The following is a 24,325-nucleotide window of genomic DNA, read 5'->3' as shown; positions in this document are numbered from 1 at the left end:
GAGTCTTTCTCATAGATTTATAACTCAAGCATTGATGGCAGTTTGGTGGGAAGAGTGACTGGCTGTCTGTGGACCACAGGTCCCACGTTCTTGTGGTAGATGAGAGGACAGGACACACGGCTAAGCACACCAGGCCTGGCTGCTCTGTCTGTGTGTAAGTAAATATCCCCTAGGCTTTGTAAAATGATGGTTTAAAAAGCAATAGCTTATATCATAGGCCACTCCCCCTTGCCAGGTATCTTTCTAAGTTCCTTCTGTGTATTAGCTCATGTAATCCCCCAAGCCAGTGACCGTTATTATGCTCCTTGTACAGTTGAGGAGATGGAGCCACAAGAGGTTGCGTGGCACAGCTAAAAGTGACAGGGGTGGGATTTGCACCCCTGCTTGCTGGCTGCATCATGTCGTTACTCGCCACCCTGTGACCGCAAGTCATGTGGAAGGTGAGGACGCTGAAAATCTGGCATGGAGGCAGCAGTGGCAAGAGCACAGAGCTGGCAGTCAGACCCCTTTACATGCAGCTCAGTAACCTTTCTGGGAGTCAGTTGCCATCTCTCAAGCCAAGAACAAAATTGGTCCATTCCAAAGGGCCTTTATACCTTTGGATTGGGATAGGCAGGGTTTAGAATCCAGGGATGAGGTCAAGGGGACAGGCCAGATGTAGTAGAGGTTGATTTATCCCTTTACTTCTGTGCTCTGTGACTTTGCGCAGGAGGTTTAACTACACTGGAAGACAACATAAGCATCTCAGTCATGCATATGTGATGTTCCTTTCATGAGGCTGTGACAATCATTCATGAGACTGTGAAGACTAAATGACGTGAAGGGTGGGAAAGTCTTTCACATGTGTTCCAATGCTGAGTAGTGTGTCACTGAAGAGAGTTTTCTACAGGAGGACATCCACACTCTTCTTGGCACTGGCTCAGCCTGGTTGCAATCTCATTCTCAACACCATTCCAGAGCAATGCTTCCTGTCCTATGAGCCTTCTCCAGGAACTAGTTGGGACTTACCAAGATTCTCTCACTAAGAAGTTCATATAGCTGGGTTGGCAACTATAATTACAGTCATTTGGGAAGCCAAAGTGAGAGGATTGCTTGAGCCCAGGAGTTCGAGAAGCCTGGGCAACATAGTGAGACCTCAACTTTACTAAAAGAAAAATGACCTGGGTGTGGTGGTGTATACTTATAGCCCCAGCTAATGGGAGGCTGAGGAGGGAGGATTGCATGAACCTAGAAGGTCAAGGTGGCTGTGAGCCATGATTGTGCCAATGCACTCCAGTCTGGGCAACAGAGTGAGACCCAGTCGCCAAAGACAGAGTCATCATGATGGTGTTTGTTTATTAAGGCCCAGCCAGGAGCCAGGCCATGGTCTAATTTAATCCATACACAGATGTACTGTTTTATTTGTACAAATGAGGAGATAGAGACCCAGGGAGCTGAGCAACTTGCCTGGGCCACATAGCCAGTAAGTTGGGAAGTGGGTGCTAGACACAGGCAGCCTTCTCATGTCTCCTCTTCACAGGGAAGCAGCAAGGGGAGGCACTTCTTGGCTTCCCCCCATGGACTTCTAGGCCACGAGGCTCCTCTTCCTCTTTGAAACATCAAACAACATTCCCCAGCAGGACTAAAAGGTAGCATTGATGAGTAACCCAGGGCCTCACTTCTTTTTAAATAAAGCACCTCCATACCCACCAAACTGCAGATGCCACCATCACCCCTGCCGTGACAGACTTAAAATACTTCACCTGGATCCCGTGACTACATACATTTCAAATCTTGCTGGGAAAATACTATATAAGCGCATTGAAGCATAAAATTCCATGAGAAACTGAAGATGGGCAAGGAAAATCAGAGAATGATAATGAGGGGTGGAGAAGATGCCGTGCCATATTTGATTCGATAATGTGGCCATCCTGTGCGTCTGTCCCTTCCCTCATATGACGTGTCACGATGCGATGCCAGTGTACACCAGAGGAAACTCAGGGAGGCAGCCTGGCCTGCCTAGGGCACTAGGTTGTCAGGGACTCACATTCCATCCAGAACCTCAGACTCTCACACCCAGTTCAATCCCTACTCCTGTCTTAAAGGGTCCAAGTCCCATATTTCCAAGGCAAAAAGGAAAAGAGTCAGAAAAAATTCAATAAATTTTATTATCATTCATGTGTTTCACTTTTTAAAAATGTAGCAAAGGGTCAGGAATGTATGAAAAAAAAATCCAGGTTTATACACATTGCTCCACCTTCACCTGGGATCAGGGTCGGCCGACATCACACATAGCAGATGCACTTGTCTGATGCCCCTTTGCAGACCTAGCTCTGGGCATACTTGGCACAACCCACGGGGCAGCAGGAGCAGCAGCCTGGGAAGAAAGGGGAGTGCAGGAGGTGAGAGCAAACTCAAACAGGTGACTCCTTGCCTAATAGAGGCTAGCACAAGCCCCGGAGGACCGATAGTTCCAGAGGGCATGGCTCTGTTCTGAGACAATAGGTGGGACCTTGGAGGCTTGTGTCCCAATAGCAAGAGGCTGCCCTGCCCCAGCTGAGCTCCGGACAGAAAGCCTGGAAAGGAATGGCGTGGCCAATAGGGACAGAGGAAGGCCAGTTCCCAGAAGCACACACTGCACCAGCTCGGGGACTCCTCCCAACCTCATCCCATCCCTGGATTCCCAAGGGAGGCTCCCGCTCACTTTTCTTGCAGGACTTGCATTTGCACTCTTTGCACTTGCAGGAGGCAGCACAGGCACAGGAGTCACCTGGATGATGAGAAGGACAGAGTTGAGCGCTCTGGGAGATGCAGATAGGCAGCAGTCGGTCGGTGAGTCTCTAGTTCCCCTTCCTTTGTAAGGGCCAGCCGCATAGCTCCTGTCCCACTCAGGGCAGAAAAGCCCCATCCCCTCTCCCCTTCTGGTGAGAAGGGCAAGGGCTCTCCTGCTTTACCACACCAGGAAGGCCCCAGGCTGCAGACACAGCCCAGGAAGATGGAGACTGAGCAGGAGCAGTTGGGATTCATGTTGAACCAGCAGAGACAGCAGTTCCAGGCTAGATGGTTGAGGCAGCGGGGCACGTGGTAAGCTGGTGGAGGCCAGAAGACAGCAGCTCCCTTTACAGTGGAGAAGGGGTGGAGTGGGGTGGCCGGGTGCAGAAGACCCACCCTGGTCTTGGCACCTGCTCCACAAGTCCTAGCCACCAGAGATCCTGGAAGGGCTGAGGAAAGAGCAATCAGGCTGCAGAGTCCCTGAGTCCTGCTCTTTGAGCACTGCAGGAGGGGTCCCTTTGGCTGCACTGGGGAAGGTAGGGCTGTGCTCCCAGACATGCGTGGCATCCTTGAGAGTTCCAGGAACCATGTCCCCAGTGCTGATGGCAGCTAACTTCAGCCCCGCTAGCTGTCCTTTGCTTTTCCCGAGTCCGTAATCAACCCCTGCCTATTGCTCACATCCTATATAGGCCTAAGTCAGGGAATGCATGACGGAGCCTTGTGCAGAAGACAGACTGGGTGGGACCTTTGCCTGCCAAGTCACTGCCTGTCCTTGCTATCACCCTGGTCTGTGCCATGTCTCCCGTACACAGCCTCTGGGTGGACACAGGGTCCTGCCTCCCGCAGCCTCCATGCCTGAAGGAATACACAGCCATGTTGGTTGGGGCCTCCTTCGCATAAGATTCTCCAGGCTTTCCCACCAGCCAGCAGACCCCACTCCGGATCTAGTCCTGAAAAATGTGAGAGGCCCCAAGGCAGGGATGATGCTAGTAATAGGCAGACCATGTCTGAAATGAAAAGAAAGGAAAGTGGTTACTTATCTTCCAATATTCCAGATACATGACGATCTGTGTCAGTCCCCATTTAATTATTTTAGTTCTTTGAACTCTCCCAAGAACAATGCAAGGGAAATACTGTTATTAACCCATTTCTCAAACGGTAACACCGAGATAAAGGTATTTAAGTCACTTGCACAATGTTACAGTGCTAGGAAGTGGTGCCACTGGGTATGAAGCCAGTTAGCTTCCCAAGAGAAGGGGGGAAACATAAAGGTTTCTTTTGCCCAGATATGTTTTCCACACCATGGCATTGCTTGAAATTTTAAAAAAATTGTTTACTTTTATTTGTTTGTTTATTATTTATTATTGTTGTTGTTTGGAGTCTCACTCCATTGCCCAGAATGTAATGCAGTGACAGGCTCATGGCCGCCCCCCATGTCGACCTCCTGGGCTCCAGTGATCCATCCGCTTTAGCCTTCCAAGTAGCTGGAACCACAGGCGCACACTATCATGCCCAACTAATTTTTTGATTTATTGTAGAGTCAAAGTCTCACCATATTGCCCAGGCTGGTCTTGAACCCACAGGCTCAGGCAATACCCTCAATATGGCCTCCCAAAGTGATGGGATTACAGACATGAGCCAACGTGACTGACCTATTTATGTATTTATTCTTGTATTTATGTATTTGTTTTTGAGTTGGAGACTAACTGTCGCCAAGGCTGGAATGCAGTGACATGCTGATGGCCACTGTAGCCTCGACCTGCTTGGTTCAGGTGATCCTTCCAGTTCAGAATTCCAAATAGCTGGAACCACAGGCACGCACCACCACACCCAGCTACTATTTATTTATTCATTTAGAAAGGAGGTCTTCCACGATGCCCAGGCTGGTCTCCAACCCCTGAGTTTAGGCAGTCTTCGCATTTCTGCCTCCCAAAGTGCTGGGGTTACAGGCGTGAGCCACTGCTCCTAGTGATGCAGTCACTTTCAAGTTAATAGTACAGTGAAGGAAGTAAAGTTGGACTGGGAAATCAGAAAAATGAGAGATGGTGACACTTTTTTGCCATATGTCACATGAGCTCATGGCAATCTTGTGTGTCTCCCGCCTCTTCCATGTGATCTGAACTTACGTGAATGGATGCTCAGAGAGATAACCTGGCTTGCTGAAGACACTCAGATGGCTCCATTCTGGGATTCTAGTGCCCAGTGGCCATGGTTTCCTGTCCCCCAGCCCCGCTTCATGGTGCCACACCTATCCTGGAGGGAGCCTGCTTAGTGCTCAACTCCTTAGATCCCCAATCAGGTGGAGGTGGGGAGTGCAGGAGGGAGTTGTGTACAAAGGACAGAACTTGGATGGCACCTTTGCTCTCCACCACACTCCTGCCCCGCATATCTTGTCCATGCTCCCACCAATCCGGTCCATCTGGGGGCCAGGTCTCTGACTCCCAGTTTGACACCCCACCGCAGTCCCAACTTTCCAAGGCACACAAAGAAAATCAGATTCAGAATCAAGTCAAAAAACCTTTTTATTGTAATTCACATATTTTTTTTTCGAGTCGGAGTCTCACTCTGTCACCCAGGCTAGGATGCAGTGGCACACTCATTGCCATGGCAGCCTCGGACTGGTAGGCTCGGGTAATTCTTCGGCCTCAGCCTTCCAAGTAGCTGGAACCACAGGCACACATCACCACGCCCAGCTAATTTTTGATTTGCTGTAGAGACGAGGTCTTGCCATGTTGCTCAGTCTGGTCTCAAACCCCTGGGCTCAGGCAGTCCTCTCATCTCACCCTCCAAAAGTGCTCACAGGCGTGAGCCACCATCCCCGGCATAATCCACATATTTTATAGAAATTAAATGTAGCAAAAGGGTCAGGATTGCATTAAAAAAAAATCCAGGTTTATACTCGTTAGTCCACCTCAACCTGGGGTTAGGGTCTCCTGACATCAGGCGCAGCAGCTGCACTTGTCCAATGCCTCTTTGCAGACACAGGCCTGGGCACACTTGGCACAGCCCACAGGACAACAGGAGTAGCAGCCTGGGAAGAAAGGGGAGAGGGGGAGGCCTCCCTGCCCAGCAGAGGCCTGGCACAAGCCCCAGAGGACCGATGGTTTGGGAGGGCATGGCTCTGTTCTGAGACAATAGGTGGGACCTTGGAGGCTTGTGTCCAAGCAAGAGGCTGCCCTACCCCAGCTGAGCTCAGGACAGAAAGCCTGGAGAGGGAATGGTGTGGCCAACAGGGACAGAGGAAGGCCGGTTCCCAGAAGCAGACACAGAACCAGCTCGGGGTCTCTCCCAACCTCAACCCCGGGGGTTCCCAGGGATGGCCCCAACTCACTCTTCTTGCGGGATGTGCATCTGCACTCTTCGCACTTGCAGGAGCCAGCGCAGGTGCAGGAGTCACCTGCATAGAAGAGAAGGCCAGAAGAGAGCGCCAAAGAAGTTGCAGACAGGGCAGCAGTCTGTCAGTGAGTCTCCAGTGCTCCCTCCTCTGTATGGACCAGCTCCAGCGCGCTGGTCCCGCTTAGGGCAGAAGTCCCATCCCCTCTCCCCTCCTGCTGGAAAAGGCCAGTGTCCTCTTGGTTTAGCCCACCAGGAGCTCCCAGGCTGCTGACACTGCCCAGCAAGACAGGGACCGGGCCCAGGACCTCCTGTCTTCAACCAGAAGAAGCAATGTCCCACCTTCTCAGCCTGGAAGGCGTGCTGGGGTCAGAGAGGAGTCCCCAGAACAATTGAGGGACATTCAGCAGGACAGCCTTGAGTCTCTGAACAGTCAACTCTGTCCTAGAAGCCAGGACTTGGCCAGGAATCCAGTCCTGGACCAAGTACAGGAGCCCAGAAGTCCAAATGCGCTTCCTGAAACCCAGGGACACTCTCTTCTGGGTCTGGGAAATGGGCATCCCAAGGTGCAGAGCCGGGCGTCCCTTACCAGTGGCGCAGGAGCAGTTGGGGTCCATGTCGACCCCTGGCGAGGCGGCAGTTCCAGGCCAGAGGAAAGAGGGAGCGGGGCACGTGGGAGGCTGCTGGAGCCCAGGAGGCAGCCACTAGCTTTAGAGTCTGGGAGTAAGCCGGGCGCTGAGACCACGTCCCCGTCTTTGCACCTGTCCCGCCCTGTGCTAGCCACCTGAGGTCGTGGCCCGGCTGTGTGCATCCAGCGAGCAGGGCGCAGGGGCTCTGAGCACCGCTGGCTGCGCACAGCGCGGGGGCCACCCCGCCCTGGCTGCCCTGGGGAGGGCGGGACTGCACGCCCGGACGTGCGCGGCGTCCTTGAGCCTTCCAGGAACCCAGTCCCCGGTGCTCATGGCCGCCAACCCCAGCCCAGCTTGCTGTCCTTAGCTCTTCCCAGGTCCGTGTGCAAGCCCCGCCTAGTCCTCACATCCCCAGATCGGCCCGAGCCAGGGAGCACACAAGGGAGTCATGTGCAGAGGACAGACCTGGATGGGACCCTTGCCTGCCCAGCCTCTGCCTGTCCTTGTCATCTCCCCGATCCATGCCATCTCACCCGTAAGCAGTCCCTGGGTGGACACAGAGTTCTGCCTTCCTCAACCCTACAGACCTGAGGGGAGTACACACAGGCATGTTTGTTGGGGCCTCCTTTGCATAAGATCCTCCAGGCTCTCCCACCAGCCAGCTCACGCCACTCCAGATCCAGTCCTGAAAATGTGGGAGGCTGGATCCAGGGATGATGCTAGGTGACAGGCAGACCCTTCGGGAAATAAGAAAGCAAGGAAAGTGGTTATTTACCTTCCAGTATTCCTGGTACACGAAGGTCTGTGTCAGTCCTGGTGTAATCATTTTGGTTCTTTGAACTCTCCCAAGAACAATGAAAGGGAAATGCTGCTATTAACTCATTTTTTCACGGAAAACCAAGGCACAAGTCATTTAAGTCACTTGCCGAAGGTTACAATGCTAGGAAGTGGTGCCACTGGATCTGAAAGCCTGTTTCCGAAGAGAAGGAGGGACAACATAAAGGTTTCTTTGGGCCCAGATATGTTTTCAACATCATAGTAGTGCTCGAATTTTTTTAAAAATTCTTTATTTGTTTATTTATTTATTGTTTTTGAGTTGGAGTCTCACTCCATTGCCCAGTCTGGAGTGTAGTGGCATGCTCCTGGCCACCCCAGCGTCGACCTGCTGGGATCCAGAGATCCATTTGCCTCAGCCTTCCAAGTAGCTGGAATTAAAGGCATGAGCCACCACACCGGCTAATTTTTTAATTTATTGTAGAGATGAGGTCCCACCCTGTTGCCCAGGCTGGTCGCAAACCTGTGGGTTTAGGCAATGCTCTCACCCTGGCCTCCCAAAGTACTGCCATTACAGGTATGAGACATCACTCCCGGCTTAATGATTTGTTAATTTGGAGAGGATTCCCTCTATGTTTCCTAAGTTGGTCTCAAGTTCCTGGGCTAAAGCAGTTTCCTAACTTGGCCTCCAAAAGGCCTGGGATTCCGTGTAAGCTACTGTCCTTGGCCTGAAAATTTAAAAACAGGAGCAAACTTTGGGTTCAATCTGGACAACTTAAAAAGTGGTGGAGAGGGAAATGTACATATATATATGAAGGGGGACCCCACAAAACCCAGAATTATCTTTTGGAGGACGGGTGCCTTGTGGTGTAGGCTTCCCCCTGCTAGGTAAATATTCAAAGACCCATCAGCATCCGAGTACCAGCTAGCTTTGTGTTGAGAGGCTGGGTTCAGCTTAAGTATTTGTTTTTTGTATTGTTTTGGGTTTTTTTGAAGATTCTTTCCATGTGTTTCCCTATTTTGAGATGGGAGTTTTGCATGCACACATACCCACACTGTGCTGAGTGTTAATCAGTTTTTGACCAAAATTGGCATGGCCCCCGGGCCCCACCCTCCCCATTCACCTGATCTCTCCCTGAGCGATATTTTTGTGTTTCCCACGATGAAAAATGTCTTCAAAGGGAAAAGTTTTGCCCGTGAGGAAGAGGTGAAATGGAAAACTACAGAAGCACTCAAAAGCATCACAACTGGCGAGCTCAATGAACTGTTTTTGAGCAGGGGTAAAAGCGTCTTGATAGGCGTATTGCATCAAACGGAGAGTACTTTGAAGATGGCTGAAGTTTAAACATGTAAGAATAAATCAAATTTTGTATAGAGAAATTCCAGATTTTGTTTGGTTCCCCTCATATGGACAAAATATTCCATAGAGAAATCTATGTCGGGACGTATGACTCATTTTCAGTTTCAGCATTGATAAAGAGTTTGCTTTTCATTTAAACATTAGTGATGATTAATTTTATGTCACCTTGGCTAGACGAATTACCCAGTTTCTTGGTCAAACACCAGCTAGAAGTTGCTGTGAGGGTATTGTCTTATATTTCTAATATTTAAATCAGTGAACTTTGAGTAAAGCAGTTTTTATAGAAGATTTATTATGTATTACTGCCTGTCCCACTTGGCAGGCGTAGTGGGGACATCTTTCAACACAATGGTGAGAAGTAAATTGGTGAGGGGAGAACCAATATTCTTTTTTTTTTTTGAGTTGGAGTCTCACTCTGTCGCCCAGACTGGAGTACAGTGGCTGCTCCCGGCCACTGCAGCCTTGACCTGCTGGGCTCCAGGGATCCTTCCGCCTCAGCCTTCCAAGTAGTTGGAACTACAGGCACACGCTATCATACCCGGCTAGTTTTTTGATTTTATTGTAGAGATGAGGTCTCACCAAGTTGCCCAGGTGGGTCTTGAACCCGCGGGCTTAGGCAATCCGCTTACCTCAGCCTCCCAAAGCTCTGGATTACAGGCTGAGCCACCGAGCCCGGCCCTTTTGTTTTTTTTTGAATCAGAGTCTCACTATTGCCCAGGCTAGAGTGCAGTGACATGCTGACAGTCACTGCAACCTCGACCTCCTGGGCTCAGGTGATCCTTTCAGCTCAGCCTTCCAAATAGCTGGAACCACAGGCGTGTACCACCAACCTGACTACTATTTATTTATTGTAGGAAGTAGGTCTTCCATGTTGCCCAGGCTGGTCTTGAAACCCTGGGTTTAGACAATCCTCTCATTTTTGCCTGCTAAAGTGCTGGGGTAATAGGCCCAAGTCACTGCGCCCAGTCATGTAGTCACTTTCAAGTCAACAGTACAGTGAAAGAAGTAAAGTTGGGACTGGGAAATCAGAAAATGAACATGAGAGATGGTGATGCTTTTTTGCCATATTTCATGTGCATATTTCATGTGCAATCTTGTGTGTGTCTCCTGCCTCTTCCATGTGATCTGAACTTATGTGAATGGTTGTTCAGAGAGATAACCTGGCTTGCTGAAGGTACTCAGGTTGCTCCATTCTGGGATTCTAGTGCCCAGTGGCCATGGTATCCCCTCTGCATGGGGCCATACCTATCCTGGAGGGAGCTCGTGTGCAACCCCCACCTAGCGCTTACCTCCCGAGATCCCAAGATCAGGTGGAACTGGGGAGCACAGGAGGGAGTTGTGTGCAAAGGACAGAACTCGGATGGCACCTTTGCTTTCCATCACCCTCCTGCCCCTCACGTCTTGTCCATGTTCCTACCACAGTCCGGTAAAACCGGGGCACAGGTCTCTCACTCCTAGTTCAATCCCCCACTATAGGCCCATCTTTCCCAGGCACAAAAAGGAAATCAGAATCAAGTCAAAAACATTTATATTGTAATTCACATTTTTTTTTTTGAGTCAGGGTCTCTGTTGCCCAGGCTCAGGTGCAGTCACATGCTCACGACCAAAGCAACTTCAGCCTACAGGGCTCAGGCTATTCTTCTGCCTCAGCATTCCAAGTAGCTATAACCACAGGCGTGTGGTTTTGATTTACTGTGGAGACGAGGTCTCGTCAAGTTGCCCAGTCTGGTCTCAAACCCCAGGGCTCAAGCAATTCACTCATCTCCCCCTTCCAAAGTGCTGGGATCACTGGCATGAACCACGGCAACAGGCACAATCCACATATTTTACAGAAATTAAATATAGCAAAAGGGTCAGGGTTGCATTTTAAAAAATCCAGGTTTATACACGCTGCTCCACCTCTACCTGCAATCAGGGTCTCCCAACATCAGGCCCAGCAGCTGCACTTGCCCGATGCCTCTGTGCAGACACAGCCCTGGGCACACTTGGCATAGCCCACGGGGCAGCAGGAGCAGCAGCGTGGGAAGAAAGGGGAGAGCGGGAAGTCAGAGCAGATGTGACCAGGCACCTCACTGCCCAGCGGAGGCCTTGCACAACAGTTCAGGAGGGCATGACTCTGTTCTGCGGTCAAAGGTGGGAACTTAGAGGCTTATGTCCCAATAGCAAGAGGCCATCCTGCCCCAGCTGAGCTCAGGACAGAAAGCCTGGAGAGAGAATGGGATGGCCAACAAGAGCAAAGAAGGCCTGTACCAGAAACACAGACTCAGAACAAGCTCAGGGGCCCTCCCAAACTCAGCCCTGGGTTCCCAGGGATGGTCCCCACTCACTCTTCTTGCAGGGCGTGAATCTGCACTCTTTACACTTGCAAGAGCCAGCACAGGCGCAGGAGCCACCTGTAAGGAAGAGAGGACCAGAGGTGAGCACTCAGGGAGGTGCAGACAGGGTAGCAATCAGTCAATAAATGCTCCTATCTGATTGCCAGGATAGACCTTGGGGCACAGTGAGATCTACCTTCACCTTCCGCTTCAGGCTAGGATGGTTTCTCATCCTGAATCCTGAAAAAACCATGTCTCCAGTCTCCCATGCAGCTCAGGCAACTCAAATACTGGACAGAGCATCAGGACTGCACCTAGCAGCCCTAGACTACCTAGGTAACATAACAGGACAGTCATATGCCTGAGGGCTCTTGCCCATAATATGGTAGATGAGGGGAGAATGTTAAATTCCTAGGGTGATGGAAGTGCTTGGCAACAGGAAAGCACTAGAACTAGAACAGAAAAGCACTAAAAACTTTCCTTCTGTCAGAATGCAAAAGGACACTTCCATTCCTAAGGACATCTATCCAGTGGCCAGAAGTAGATGATCTAACGGCTCAGAAACCAGACATTCATTACCAGCAACGCAGGAGCAGCTGGGGTCCGTGTCGAGCCCAGACAGGATAGAGATCCAGGGAGAGGGAAGAGACAGAAGGCAGGTAAGAGGTTGGTGGAGCCCATGAGGTGGCTGCTCCCTTTGTAGTCAAGGGAGGGAGCCGGGCACTGAGGACCAGCTCAGGCCATTGCACTTGCAATGTGGAGCAGATGCCACCAAGGTCTCTGGCTAGGCTGGGAGCAGTGGGTGGCCAGCATCAGGGTCTCTGAGCACTGCTTAGTGCACACCACTAGGGCAACCTTTGGCTGTGCTGAGGAGGACGGGACTGTGTGCCCGTGGTGCATGGCGATGCCTAGTCCTGCTGGCCCTTCCCAATCCCCAGAGATTGCAACAACACACACCCTGGGCGTTCCAGGAACCCTGGGATCCTGTCATCTCCTCACGCCCTCCCCGCAGCTGTCCTCAACTTTGCCTTTCTCAGGTGCCATGTGCAACCCCAACTCGTGTTCAGCGCCCTGGTCTATAGGAGCTGGGGAGCAGAGGAGGGAGTTGTGTGCAAAGAAATCAGGGGGAGGACGTGACCTTCAGAGTCCCGCATTGCCGGTCTCTGTCCCCACTGCAGTTCGTCACACACATTTCCCCTTGACACAGCAATGTGCAAGACACAGGGCTCTGCCTCACTCCCTTCCTCTCTCATTCCTGGCTGGGTGTGTGGGCATTCCTGTCCTGACTGTACTTTCCTAAAACCCACCGAGATCTCCCCCAGCAGAGCTGATTCAGCCACTCATGAACAGTAGTGCTGCAATGTGGGGTGCCTCAGAGGAGGGGTGACATACAGACCCTGCCTTAAATAAGACAGCAAACAGGATGCAGTAGCCAAAACCTGTAGTCACAGCTACAGTTGAGGTCCAGCATGGGTAATAGACTGAAACAACGTCTGGAGCGATAATTAAAATTGAAAAGCATGACTGACTATCGCATAACATTCAGTCTGTGCCAGTCCCTTTTTAATCACATTCGTTCTGTGAACCTCCCATCAAAAGGGAAATACTGTTAACAAACCCGTTTTACTCATGGAAGAACTACAACAGAGAGTTCAAGTTCTGTGCTCCTTGTCACAGGGCTAAAAAGTTGTCACACGTGAATTTAGTCAGTTTCTCAAGGGAAAGAGCATCCATGATAAAGTATTTCTTCAACCATTCCCTATTGCTGGATGTCTTTTAAACAGCCAGTCACCAGCTCTACCATGGCCATTGACAAAAGCAATCCATGAGTATAACATATATATATACACACATATAATTTTCTGACTATCTTCTATGGAAGGAATAAGGATGAATTCATTTTGGGAGGTGGTACAGAATTGGCTTTTCCTGAAAACACTTATAGGAAAATATTATTCACTTGCATATAAGATACTGAGTAAAATATGGTGCAGGTGGTAGCAGAAATGGCTGCTAACCCTCTGTATCTGACATGAGGCAAAGAATCTTCCTCATAGCTTTATACCTGAGCGTTGATGGCAATTTTGTGGGAAGCGTGAATGACTGTCTGTGGACCACAGGTCCCACGTTCTTGTGGTAGATGAGAGGACAGGACACACAGCTAAGCACACCAGGTCTGGCTGCTCTGTCTGTGTGTAACTAAATATCCCCTATCCTTTGTATAATGATGCTTTAGACAAGCAATAGCTTATATCATAGACCACTCTACCTTGCCAGGTATCTTTCTAAGTTCCTTCTATGTATTAACTCACTGAATACCACAAGCCAGTGGCCATTATTATGATCTTTTTTTGTTTGAGGAGACAGAGCCACAAGAGGTTAGGTCATGCAACTAAAAGTGACAGAAGTGGGATTTACGCCCCTGCATGCTGACTGCAGCATCATATCCTCAACCACTACCCTGTGCTCCCAAGTCACATGGAAGGTGAGGACACAGAAAATCTGGCATGGAGACTGAAAATATGTCAGTGAGACGAGCACTAGGTTGGGAGTCAGACCCCTTTGCATATACCTCGATGAACTTTTTGAGTGTCAGTTGCCATCTCTCCAGCCAAGAGGGAGGTCCACATCAGAGGGTCTTTGTACCTTTGAAGTGAGATAGGCAAGGTTTAGCATCCAGATATGTAATGATTGGCTAGCTGTGACCAGGATGCCAGGCCAGACAGTATAGGTGAATTTATCCCTTTACTTCTGTGGTGTGTGACAGTGGGCAGGTTGTTTAGCTGCTCTGGAAGACAGCAAGGCACTTCAGCCCATGCATATGAGATGTCCCAGTCATGAGGCATGTGACTGTCATTCTTGAGACCATGTGAAGATCAAATGACATGAAGCATGAGAGAGGTTTTCACATGTGTTCCAATGCTGGGCAGTATGTCACTATAAGAGGACTTTCTACAGGGGGACATACACACTCCTCCTGGCACTGGACCAGCCTGGCATCAATTTCAATCCCAGCATCCAGTCCAGAGCAATGCTTCCAAACCTATGATCCTTTCTCCTGGAACCAGCTGGGACTTACCAAGATTCTCTCTCTAAGAAGTTCATATAGCTGGGCATGGTGGCTCATCCCTATAATCCCAGCACTTTTGGGAGTCAAGTGAGAGGATTCCTTAAGCCCAGGATTTCAAGAATATAGCCTGGGAAACACAGCGAGACCTCATCTTTACTACTAATGATTTTAAAAATAAACTGGGCATGGTGGTGTGCAATTATAGTCCTAGCCACTTGGAAGGCGGAGAAGAGAGAATTGCTTGAGCCTAGGAGATCTAGACTGCGATGAACCATGATTGTGCCACTGCACTCCAGTCTGGGAAACAGAGTAAGACCCCAACTCACAAAAATAAAAACAGAAAGAAAGAAATTTTATATAGACAGAGTGATCATGATCGTGTTTATTTATTATGGCCTAGCCAGGAGCCAGGTCATGGTCTAATTTAATTCATACATAGACATATAGTGTTTTTGTACAGATGAGAAAATGGAGACCCAGGGAGCTGAGCAACTTGCCTGGGCCACACAGCCAGGAAGTGGGGAAGTGGGTACTGGACAAGGCCTGCCTGACACCAATACCCACCCACCTGGCACAGGCAGGCTTCTTAAGTTTCCTCTTCACAGGGAAGGTGTAGGGAGGCATGCTTCTGCCTTCTAGGCCACGGGGCTCATCTTCCTCTTCGAAATATCAAATAGCATTTCTTCAATAAATAGCCAACAGGACTAACAGGCAGCATTCATGAGACATCCAGGGGCTCACTCCCTCCTAATAAAGCACCGGCAAACAGCAGAAGCTGCCATTACCTCTGCATAGGCAGACTTGAAGAATTTCACGTGGAACCCATGACCATGCACATGTCATCTTGCTGGAAAAATGCTGGACTATTTCCTTCAAATCCTTAGTACTTTGATGCTGGGAAGTAGTCGGGGGCCAAAATTTGAAAAAGAAACAATTCAGCCAACCTTGGAAGGAACTTCCAAACACTCAGAGTCAAGGCAGAACAGGGAGCTCTCAGGGGTCAGCGAGTGTCCTGTCAGTGGCACTGAGCAGGCCAAGACTGACAGATAGCTCCATGTGGGAATGTCCTGGCCTATGCTGCTCGAGGTGCCTGGGTCCCGCCTGCTGTTTCAGGTCTTCCATGCACATCACCGATGAACAGATATTCAGAGTTTGTAAGCTTTAATTTTCTTGAAATGTCTTCATGTGTGTATGGAATTTTTCCAGTTGAATCTGAAAATAGGTTTTGTAATTGAGTTGGATTTCATGATCTCCATAATTAATACTTTATTAACCAAAGTTTGGGTCTGTAACAAATAAGAAATAAAAGTTGTCCTTTCATGTGGAGTTTAAGAAGCCCCATCGACAACTGAGGCAACTGAGGAGGGATCTTCCACCTCCTAAAATCGCTTTGAGGTCTAAAATTCCATGCGGAACTGAGGTTGTACAGGGAATCAGACAATAACAGTGAGGGATGAAGAAGTTTCCGTGCCCCCATTGACCTGACAGTGTGACCATCCTGTGTGTCTCCCCCTTCCCTCAAATGATTTGTCAGAATGCGATGCCAATGTAACACCAGAGGGAGCTCAGGGAGGCACTCTGGCTTGGCTGAGGGTACTCAGGTTGTCAGGGGCTCACATTCCATCCAGAGCCTTGGACTCTCACACCAAGTTCAATCCCTACCACTGCCTTAACGGGTCCCGAGTCCCATATTTCCAAAGCACAAAGGAAATCAGGGTCAGAAGAAAATCAACAATTTTTATTATCATTCACATATTTTATAGGAAATAAATGTAGCAAAAGGGTCAGGATTCTATAAAAAAAAAATCCATGTTTATACACGTTGCTCCACGTCCACCTGGGATCAGGATCTCCCGACATCAGGCACAGAAGCTGCACTTGTCCAACGACTCTTTGCAGACACAGCCCTGGGCACACTTGGTACAGCCCACGGAGCAACAGGAGTAGCAGCCTGGGAAGAAAGGGGAGAGTGGGAGGTCAGAGCAGACTTGAACAGGCGCCTCCCTGCTCAGCAGAGGACTGGCACAAGCCCTGGACTGAACTGAGTTCAGAAGGGCATGGGTCTAACTGAGACACTTGGTGGAATTTTTGGGGGTTGTGTTCCAACAGCAAGAGGCTACCCAGTCACAGTTGAGCTCAGGGCAGAAAGTCAGGAGAAGGAATGGCGTGGCCAACAGGGACAAAGGAAGGCCTTTCCCAGCAGACAAGACTCAGAACCAGCTCTGAATTCCTCCCAACCACAGCCCCAGGGTTCCCAGGGAAGGTCCCCACTCACTCTTCTTGCAGGATGTGCATTTGCACTCTTTGCACTTGCAGGAGCCAGCACAGACACATGCATCACCTGCAAGGAAGAGAAGGCCAGAAGTGAGCGCAAAGGGATTGCAGACAGGGAAGCAGTTGGTCAGTGCATCTCCAGTGTCCCCTCCTCTGTGAGGGCCAGCCCCCGAGCTCCTGTCCCTCTAGGGCAGAGGAAGCCCCATGCCCTCTCCCCTTGTGCTGGGAAGGACAAGCGCTCTCCTGCTTTACCCCACCAGGAGGGTTTCAGGCTCTAGACACAGCACAGGAGGACGGGCCTAGTGGTAAGATCTCCTGTCCTGAACTGGAAGAGCCAATACCCCAAGCCTTCCAGGCATCCTGGCTGCTTAGAGCCTGCCTGGAAAGGGTACGGGGGCCAGACAGACGCTCCCCCCAAAAGTGGGTGACATTAAGCAGAACAGCCTTGAGCCTCAGAACCCTCAACTCTGTCACACAGGCCGAGGGAGAAGGGAAGTGCTCCCAGGACTTAGCCTTAAATCCAGCCCTGGACGAAATAAAGGAAGCCTGAACTCAAAATGTGTCTTCTGAAACCCAGGGACACTCTGCTGTGCCAGGGAAATGGGCATCCCAAGGCACAGAGCCGGGCTTCCCTTTCCTGTGGCGCAGGAGCAGTTGGGGTCCATGTTGATCCTAGGCTAGGCTGAAGTTCCAAGCGAAAGGGGAGAGGTAGAAGGCTGCTGGGAAACTGGTGGAGCCCAGGAGGAGGCCACTCCCTTTATAGTCAGTTTGGGTGGCAGACACAGTGGCCCTGCCCATCCCGTTGCACCTGGGTGCCATCCTGGTCCCTGTCCTGGCTCTGTGCAGTGAGCTGGCTGGGCACAGTGTCTCTGAGTGCCTCTTGGTGGTACCGTGAGGGGGGAGGCCTATGGGCTGCCATGGGGAGTGCCAAGCTGTGAGCCCGAGGGTTTCCTTCTTCCACACCGGCCACCGCCACACTCGGGGTTCCAGGAACCCACTCCCTGGTGCTCATGGCAGCCAACCCTATCCCCACCCACTGTCCTTGGCTTTTTCTTGGTCCCTGTGCAACGCCCGCCTATCGCTTATGTCCCTGGATTGACCTGAGCCTGGGAGGGCAGGAGGGAGTCTTTGGCAAAGGACAGACCTGGGTTGTGACCTTGGCTTCCCCCTTCTCCCAGCTCAGCACTGGAGTCCACACTCCCACCAGTGTCCTCCCTCTGGTTCCTTCTGTTCACAGCAGCACAGTCAACTCTGAAGGCCTCTCTTCTTTGCATCCTTCTGTCTGAGGCAATGTTGGGCTCATTTGTCTGGGTCCTACTTGCATATTCCCCACAGCATGGGGAGACATGAAGGATTAGACATATACATCATGTATATATATATATTTACATATACACACATACATAATTTTCTGACTGAAAATTGGAACAAGACTGATTTTCATTTTCAGTGGTGGTCAAGTGTTTGCCTGACTCCCTCCCTCCTTTCTTTCTTCCTTCCTTCCTTCCTTTTTCCTTCCTCTCTATTTTTCTTTCTTTCTTTCTTTCCTTTCTGACATCTTGCTCAGTGACAGGCTAGAATGAAGTGGCATGATCATAGCTCAAGGGATCTTTGAATTCCTGGACTCAAGCGAGCCTCCTACTTAAGCCTCCCCAGCAGTTGGGAGTACAATTGTTGACCTCCATGCCCAGCTTATGAAAAAAAAATTTTTTTCGGTAAAGGCAGTGTCACTCTTGGCCTCAATCAATCCTCCTGCCTCACTCCCTAAAAGGACAAAAGTTTCCTTTCAATCGAAATATATTTCAGAATATAGTAATCATTTTAAGGAAAAATGTTAAATAAAATGTGCAGGTGATAGTAGAAACAGTAGTCATTCTGTATCTGACATGAGGCACAAAATCTTGCTCATTGCTTTATTACCCGAGGGTTGACAGCAGTTTTGTAGGAAGAGTAAATATTCTCTTTGACCACAGGTCCACATGTTCACGTGGAACCTGGAGACACAGCTAAGCACAACAGGCCTGGATGCTTGGTCTGTAAGTAAATAATCAATTTGTTATGTAAAATGACTGAAAGGCAATAGCTAATATGTTCTCACCACTTCCCAGGCACCCTTCTCAGTTACTAACATGATCAAATCATTAGATCCTACAAGCCAGAAGCTGTTATTATGCCATTGAGCTATAGAGAGATTGTGACATGCAGCTAAAAGTGACAGAGGTGGGATGTGAATTCATGATTGCTGACTACATCTATATGTACTCACCCACTACCCTGTGCCACCAAGTCAGGTGGGATATGAGGGCATTGAAAGTAACTCCACTGGGAGGAGCACTAAGTTAGCAGACAGATTCCTCTGCATAACTGTGACCACTCTAGGCCCCAGGTCCTTTTTCTCAAACCAAGAGCAAAACTGATCCATCAACAAAGGCCCTGATAGCTTTGACCTGACATAGGTAGGGTTTAGCCTCCAGTGACACCATGAGCTGCCAGCTGAGGCCAAAGTGACAGCCCAAGTATATTACAAGTTAATTCGTCCGTTTACTTTGGAGCTGTGTGACCTTGGGCAAGTTGCTTAACTCCTATGGCAGACAACACAAGCACTCCAGCCTCGACATATTTGCTGTCCTAGTTTGAGGCCTGTGACTGGAATTCATGAGATCTGCTGACATGAATGGTGGGAAAGACTTATGTCTCTTCCAGTGCTGGGCAGCGTCTCATGGAAGAGGACATTCTGCACCCTCACACTCCTCCTGGCACTGAGTCAGTCAGGCTGCAATCCCACTTCCAGCACACACTGCCAAGCAATGTTTCCTGACCTCAATGTCTTTCTTTCTGGGAGCTCACTGGGATGTCACTGGACTCATTCTCCAAGCAAGCCAGTGTAGCGAGAATGAGCATGATTATCAGAGTTTATTAAACCCGAGCAATAAGCCAGCCCATTCTCTCTTTTAACCCCCACACTGAGATATAATCTTCTTTCTGTAAATGAGGAAATGGAAGCTCAGAGAAGTTGAGTTACGTGTGCAAGTCACATAGCCAGTAAGAGCTGAAGTTGGCTGTGAAAAACGGCAGCCTGCCACCAAAGACCATGCGCTTGGCACAGGATGCCTTCTGAACTCTCCCCTTTACAAGGAAGCAGTGGAAGTGTGGTCCTGACTTCTAGGCTATGAGACTCATCTTTCTCTTTGATGAACATTTAATAATACTTCCTCAACACATAACCAGGGGAACTAACATTTGGCATTCATTGGCCATCCAAGGCATCATTCTTTCCTGCTGAACTCCACCCAATCCTCCACCATGTGCCCTGCTTGGGCAGACATGAAATACTTCACTGGAACCCATGATCATGTACATTTTATCTGGAGGGCAATTTCTTTCAAATCCTCAGTCACTTTAGTAGTTTGAAGTAGGCAAGAGCTGGAAAAGGGACAGAGGAGAAAATTAAGCCTGACTTGGGGTGACGACCAAAAATTTACAGCCAAGTTACAACAGAAAGCTCTCAGGGCCAGAGAGTGTCCTGTCAGTGGCATTGGGCAGGTCAAGCCTTTTTGTTCTTTGTAGAGATGCCCTGGCCTGTGCTACCAAAGACATGTGAGGTCCACACACTGGGGGGTGTCTGCTGTTTCCAGTGTGCAGTGCACATCATCATCAATTTGTGCTTTAATTTTTCTGCAATTTCTTCACATAATTAAGTTATTTTTGCTGAATCTAAAAGTGGATTTTGTATTTTGTGCTTGATTGTGACCTTCACAATTAATATTATTTCATTTATCATGGTTTAGATCTGTAATAGATAGAAAATAGGGACTGTTCCTAGTTTAAGAAGCCCTTGTAGGATTTAAAAACCTAGGAGGCCGTGTTTGCTGGCTCAGCCTGTAATCCCAGCACTTTGGGAGGCTGAGGCAAGTGGATTGCCTGAGCCTGCAGGTTTGAGACCAGCCCGGGCAACTTGGCAAGACCTCATCTCTACAAATAATCAAAAATTGGCCAGGCATGTTAGCACACGCCTATAGTTCTGGCTACTTGGAAGGCTGAGGCAGAAGGATCATGGAGTCCTGCAGGTTGACAACTGGGGAGGGTGACTGTGAGTGTGCCACTGATCTCCAACCTGGGCGATGAAGTGAGACTCCAACAACAACAAAAAAAGAAGCTAAGGAGTTGGACTCTGCCTCCTGTGTCATTTTTTAAAAAAATACTCTCTCTATTGCCCAGGCAAGAGTACAGTGGCATGCTCACAGCCACCACATCCTCAATGTGCTCTTCTTAGGTGATCCTTCACCCTCAGCCATCCAGGTAGCTGGAATCACAGATGCACGCCACCACACCTGGCTCATAATTTTTTTTTTTTTTACTCTATTGAAGATACGAGATTTTGTCACGTTGCCCAGACTGGTCTTGACCCCTCACAGGTTATTCTCTTGCCTGGGCCTCCCAAAGTGCGAGATTACAGGTGTGTTTCACTGCACCAGACTATGTAGTCATGTTCAGGCCTACAATACAGTAAGGAAGTAAAGCTGGACCAGAAAATCAGAAAATGAAAATGAGAGATGGAGCTGCTGACAAGAGCTGATGGTGATCTTGTATGTCTCCCGTCTCCCCCATGACATCTGAATTTATAGATGATGCTCAGAGAGAGAACCTGGCTTGCATGAAGACACTCATGTTGTTCCATTCTGGAATCCTAGTCCCCAGTGGTCACAGTATCCAGTCCCTAAGCCCCGCTCCATGGATCCTCACCTTTCCCAGAGGGAGCCTGTGTGCAACCTCAGCCTAGTGCTCACATCCCTAGATTGGGTGCAGCCCAGGAGTGCAGGAGGGAGTTGTGTGCAGAGGACAGACCTCACATGTGACCTTTGCTCTCCGCCCCTCTGGTCTCACATTTCTTGTCCATGTTCCCCCTGCACCCAGGGCCCAGGTCTCAGCAATCCCAGTTCAATCCTTCAACCCAGTCCCTTATTTCCAAGGCACACAAAGGAAATCAGAGTTAGAATCAAGTCAAAAAAACTTTTATTATAATTCACATATTTTATAGAAAAATAAATGTAACAAAGGCGTCAGGATTGTACTAAAAAAACACACATTTATACACCTTGCTCCACCTCCACCTGGGATCAGGGTCTCCCGACATCAGGCACAGCAGCTGCACTTGTCTGATGCCTCTTTGCAGACACAGCCCTGGGCACACTTGGCACAGCCCACGGGGCAGCAGGAGCAGCAGCCTGGGAAGAAGGGGGACAAAGAATGGTCAGAGCAGACTTGACCAGGCGCCTCCCCGCCCAGCAGAGGCCTGGCACAAGCCTTAGAGGACCCTCACTTTGGGAGGGCTCTGCTCTGTTCTCAGATATCTGGTAACCTTGGGGCTTGTGTCCCAATAGCAAGAGGCTGCCCTTCCCCAGCTGAGCTCAGAGCAGAAGGTCTGCAGAGGGAATCGCGGGGTCAACAGGCACCAAGGAAAGCCAGTTTGCAGAAACACAGACTCAGAACCAGCTCAAGGTCCCACCCAACCTCAGCCCAGTCCCAAGTTCCCAGGGATGGCCCCACTCACTCTTCTTACAGGACGCGCATTTGCACTCTTTGCACTTGCAGGAGCCAGCACAGGCACAGGAGTCACCTGCAAGGAAGAGGCCAGAGGTGAGCACTCAGGGAGATGCCGACTGGGCAGCAGTCAGTGAGCCTCCAGTGCTCCCTCCTCTGTGAGGGCCAGCCCCCGAGCTCCTGTCGCCCTCCGGGCTGAGGAAGCCCCATGATTTTGTGCTGGGAAGGGAAAAACGCCCTTCGGCTTTACACCATCAGGAGGGCTCCAGGCTCCAGATACAGCACAGGAAGAGGGGCCCGCGGAGCAGGACCTCCTGTCCTGAACCAGAAGAGGATATGTCCCCAGCTTCCCAGGCGTCCTGGCTGCTGAGATCCTGGGAAGGGTCCTGGGGCCAGACAGGAGCTCCCCGAAAAAGTGGGTGCCGTTAAGCAGGAGAGCCTTGAGCCTCAGAACCCTCAACCCTGTCACAGAGGCCGAGGGAGAAGGGAAGTGCTCGCAAGGCTTGGCCAGAAATCCAGCCCTGGACGAAACAAGGGAGCCCCGAACTCAAAACGCGTCTCCCGAAACCCAGGGACACGCCTGTGTCAGGGAAACGGGCATCCCAAGGCGCAGAGCCGGGCTTTCTTACCAGCGGCGCAGGAGCAGTTGGGGTCCATGTCGAGCCCAGGCGAGGCGGCTGTTACAGGAGACACGAAAAGAGCAGCTGGCTGGAGGAAAGCTGATAGAGTTCAGGCGGCGGCAGCTCCTTTATAGTCAGGGGAGGGAGCCGGGCGCAGAAGCTCCGCCCAGACCTTTGCACCCGCCCCTCCAAGCCCGGTGCCGGGCGGTGCGCAGCGGGCGCGCTGGGCTCAGGATCTCGAAACTCAGCTTAGTGCACCGCTGGGGGTCGCCCGTTTGGCTGCTCTGGAGGGGGCGGGGCTTGCTCCGACGGTTCCCAGTTTCCACGCCTGCCTCTCCAGGAATCGGGGTTCCTGGAAGCAAGTCCCGGGTGCTGGTGGCAGCCACCCCTAACCCCACTCGCCGTCCTTCGCCTTTCGGGCCCGTGTGCAACCCCCGCCGAGTGCTCACGTCCCCCGATTGGCCGGTGTGAGCGCAGGCGGGAGTCGTGTGCAGAGGGCAGACCTCGGGTGTGACCTTGGCCTCCACCTCTTCCCTTCTTGGCGCGGCCGTCCACACCCCCACCGGCGTCCTTCCTCTGGTTCCTCCTGTTCACAGCATCCCAGTGAACTCGGTCGTCCTCTCTTCCTTGAACCCTGCCTTGGGGGATGTGTGGGCGCCTTTGCCTGGGTCCTGCTTTGCATGTTCCCCACAGCACGGGGAGACCTGAAGAATTAGACACATACCTCGTGTACGTGTACGTTTACATATACACACACACAATTCTCTGGTTATCTTCTGGGGCACAAGACTGATTTTCATTTTTGGTGGTGGTCCCGAGTTTGCTTTCCTCCACCCCCCCCTCCCGGCCTCCCTGTTTTCTTTCTACCTCCCTCTGCCTCTCTTTCTTTCTCTTTCTCCTTTCCCTTTCTCTCTCTGTCCCTCCCTCCCTCCACTCCTCCCTCCCTCCTTCCTTCCTTTCTTGTCTTGCTCTCTCATCCAGGCTGGAGTGCAATACATGTTCATAGCTCAGTGGACCTTTGAACTCCTGTCCTATCAAAGTTGCCTGAGTAGTTGGGACTACAGATGCTCAACACCGAACCTGGCTAAATAAAAAACATAATTTTTTTTTGTAGAGACAGTGTCGATTTTGTTGTCCAGGCTGGTCTTGAGCTCCTGGCCTCAAGCAATCCTCCTGTCTCAGCCCCCCAAAGACCAAGAGTCTGCTTTCCATAAAAACATATTTGAGAATATATTTATCATTTTAATATAAATGTTAAGTAAAATATGGTGCAGGTGGTAGCAGCAACAGCAGTCATCCTATATCTGACATGAAGCACAGAATCTTGCTCATAGCTATATTACATGGGTGTTGACAGCAGTTTTGTGAGAAGAGTGAATATTCTCTTTGACCACAGGTTGACAAGTTCATGTGGTAGATGAGAATGACAGGAGACACAGCTAAGCCCATCAGGCTTGCCTGCTTGGTCTTTCTTTCTTTCTTTCTTTCTTTTTTTATTGGAAGATGTGGCTACAATTCAGGGTTAGGTATACAAATGGCTGCTTGGTCTTAAGTAAATATCCCTTTGCTATGTTTAATGATAGAAAAGCAATAGCTAATATAGAGACTCCTCAACACTTCCCAGGCATACTTCTCGGTTACTATCATGATTAAATCTT

At 50.1% G+C, this 24,325-nt stretch overlaps 3 protein-coding genes and 1 pseudogene across 4 annotated transcripts; all 4 read right to left on the bottom strand.

Annotated features, from left to right (window-relative positions):
* Positions 1–2,264: 2,264 nt before the first annotated feature.
* LOC110594990 lies at positions 2,265–3,006 on the bottom strand (annotated as a pseudogene). Its single transcript, XR_002481557.1, has 3 exons — positions 2,982–3,006; positions 2,684–2,752; positions 2,265–2,356 (listed from the first exon to the last, which is right to left on the bottom strand). The product of XR_002481557.1 is annotated as a metallothionein-2-like (transcript).
* Positions 3,007–5,633: 2,627 nt separating this feature from the next.
* LOC103253167 (metallothionein-2-like) lies at positions 5,634–6,701 on the bottom strand. Its single transcript, XM_008051613.2, has 3 exons — positions 6,674–6,701; positions 6,083–6,148; positions 5,634–5,782 (listed from the first exon to the last, which is right to left on the bottom strand). The coding sequence occupies exons 1-3, from the start codon at positions 6,699–6,701 to the stop codon at positions 5,691–5,693; spliced, it is 186 nt and encodes a 61-aa protein (XP_008049804.1). The 3' UTR covers positions 5,634–5,690.
* Positions 6,702–16,091: 9,390 nt separating this feature from the next.
* On the bottom strand, positions 16,092–17,171 carry LOC110594993 (metallothionein-2E-like). The gene is made up of 3 exons (XM_021709390.1): positions 17,135–17,171; positions 16,508–16,573; positions 16,092–16,183 (listed from the first exon to the last, which is right to left on the bottom strand). The coding sequence occupies exons 1-3, from the start codon at positions 17,169–17,171 to the stop codon at positions 16,092–16,094; spliced, it is 195 nt and encodes a 64-aa protein (XP_021565065.1).
* A 4,349-nt stretch (positions 17,172–21,520) lies between these two features.
* Positions 21,521–22,770, bottom strand: LOC103253166 (metallothionein-2). The gene is made up of 3 exons (XM_008051612.2): positions 22,677–22,770; positions 22,058–22,123; positions 21,521–21,731 (listed from the first exon to the last, which is right to left on the bottom strand). Exons 1-3 carry the CDS (start codon positions 22,702–22,704, stop codon positions 21,640–21,642), a joined length of 186 nt encoding a protein of 61 aa, XP_008049803.1. The 5' UTR covers positions 22,705–22,770; the 3' UTR covers positions 21,521–21,639.
* Positions 22,771–24,325: the final 1,555 nt, after the last annotated feature.

Source organism: Carlito syrichta, unplaced genomic scaffold (genome assembly GCF_000164805.1).
Source record: "Carlito syrichta isolate Samal-C Ts95f unplaced genomic scaffold, Tarsius_syrichta-2.0.1 Scaffold205434, whole genome shotgun sequence".
In the NCBI taxonomy this organism is placed as follows: Eukaryota; Metazoa; Chordata; class Mammalia; order Primates; family Tarsiidae; genus Carlito; species Carlito syrichta.
This window is presented reverse-complemented; position numbering and strand designations above follow the sequence as displayed.

Coding starts and splice junctions, on each gene's coding strand:
- LOC103253166 (XM_008051612.2), bottom strand. CDS start 22,704: ATGGACCCCAACTGCTCCTGCGCCGCTG. Junction 22,124..22,676: donor CAACTGCTCCTGCGCCGCTG/GTAAGAAAGCCC, acceptor TCTTCCTTGCAG/GTGACTCCTGTGCCTGTGCT. Junction 21,732..22,057: donor ATGCGCGTCCTGTAAGAAGA/GTGAGTGGGGCC, acceptor CCTTCTTCCCAG/GCTGCTGCTCCTGCTGCCCC.
- LOC103253167 (XM_008051613.2), bottom strand. CDS start 6,701: ATGGACCCCAACTGCTCCTGCGCCACTG. Junction 6,149..6,673: donor CAACTGCTCCTGCGCCACTG/GTAAGGGACGCC, acceptor TCTTCTATGCAG/GTGACTCCTGCACCTGCGCT. Junction 5,783..6,082: donor ATGCACATCCCGCAAGAAGA/GTGAGTTGGGGC, acceptor CTTTCTTCCCAG/GCTGCTACTCCTGTTGTCCT.
- LOC110594993 (XM_021709390.1), bottom strand. CDS start 17,171: ATGGACCCCAACTGCTCCTGCGCCACAGGAAAGGGAA. Junction 16,574..17,134: donor CTGCGCCACAGGAAAGGGAA/GCCCGGCTCTGT, acceptor TCTTCCTTGCAG/GTGATGCATGTGTCTGTGCT. Junction 16,184..16,507: donor ATGCACATCCTGCAAGAAGA/GTGAGTGGGGAC, acceptor CTTTCTTCCCAG/GCTGCTACTCCTGTTGCTCC.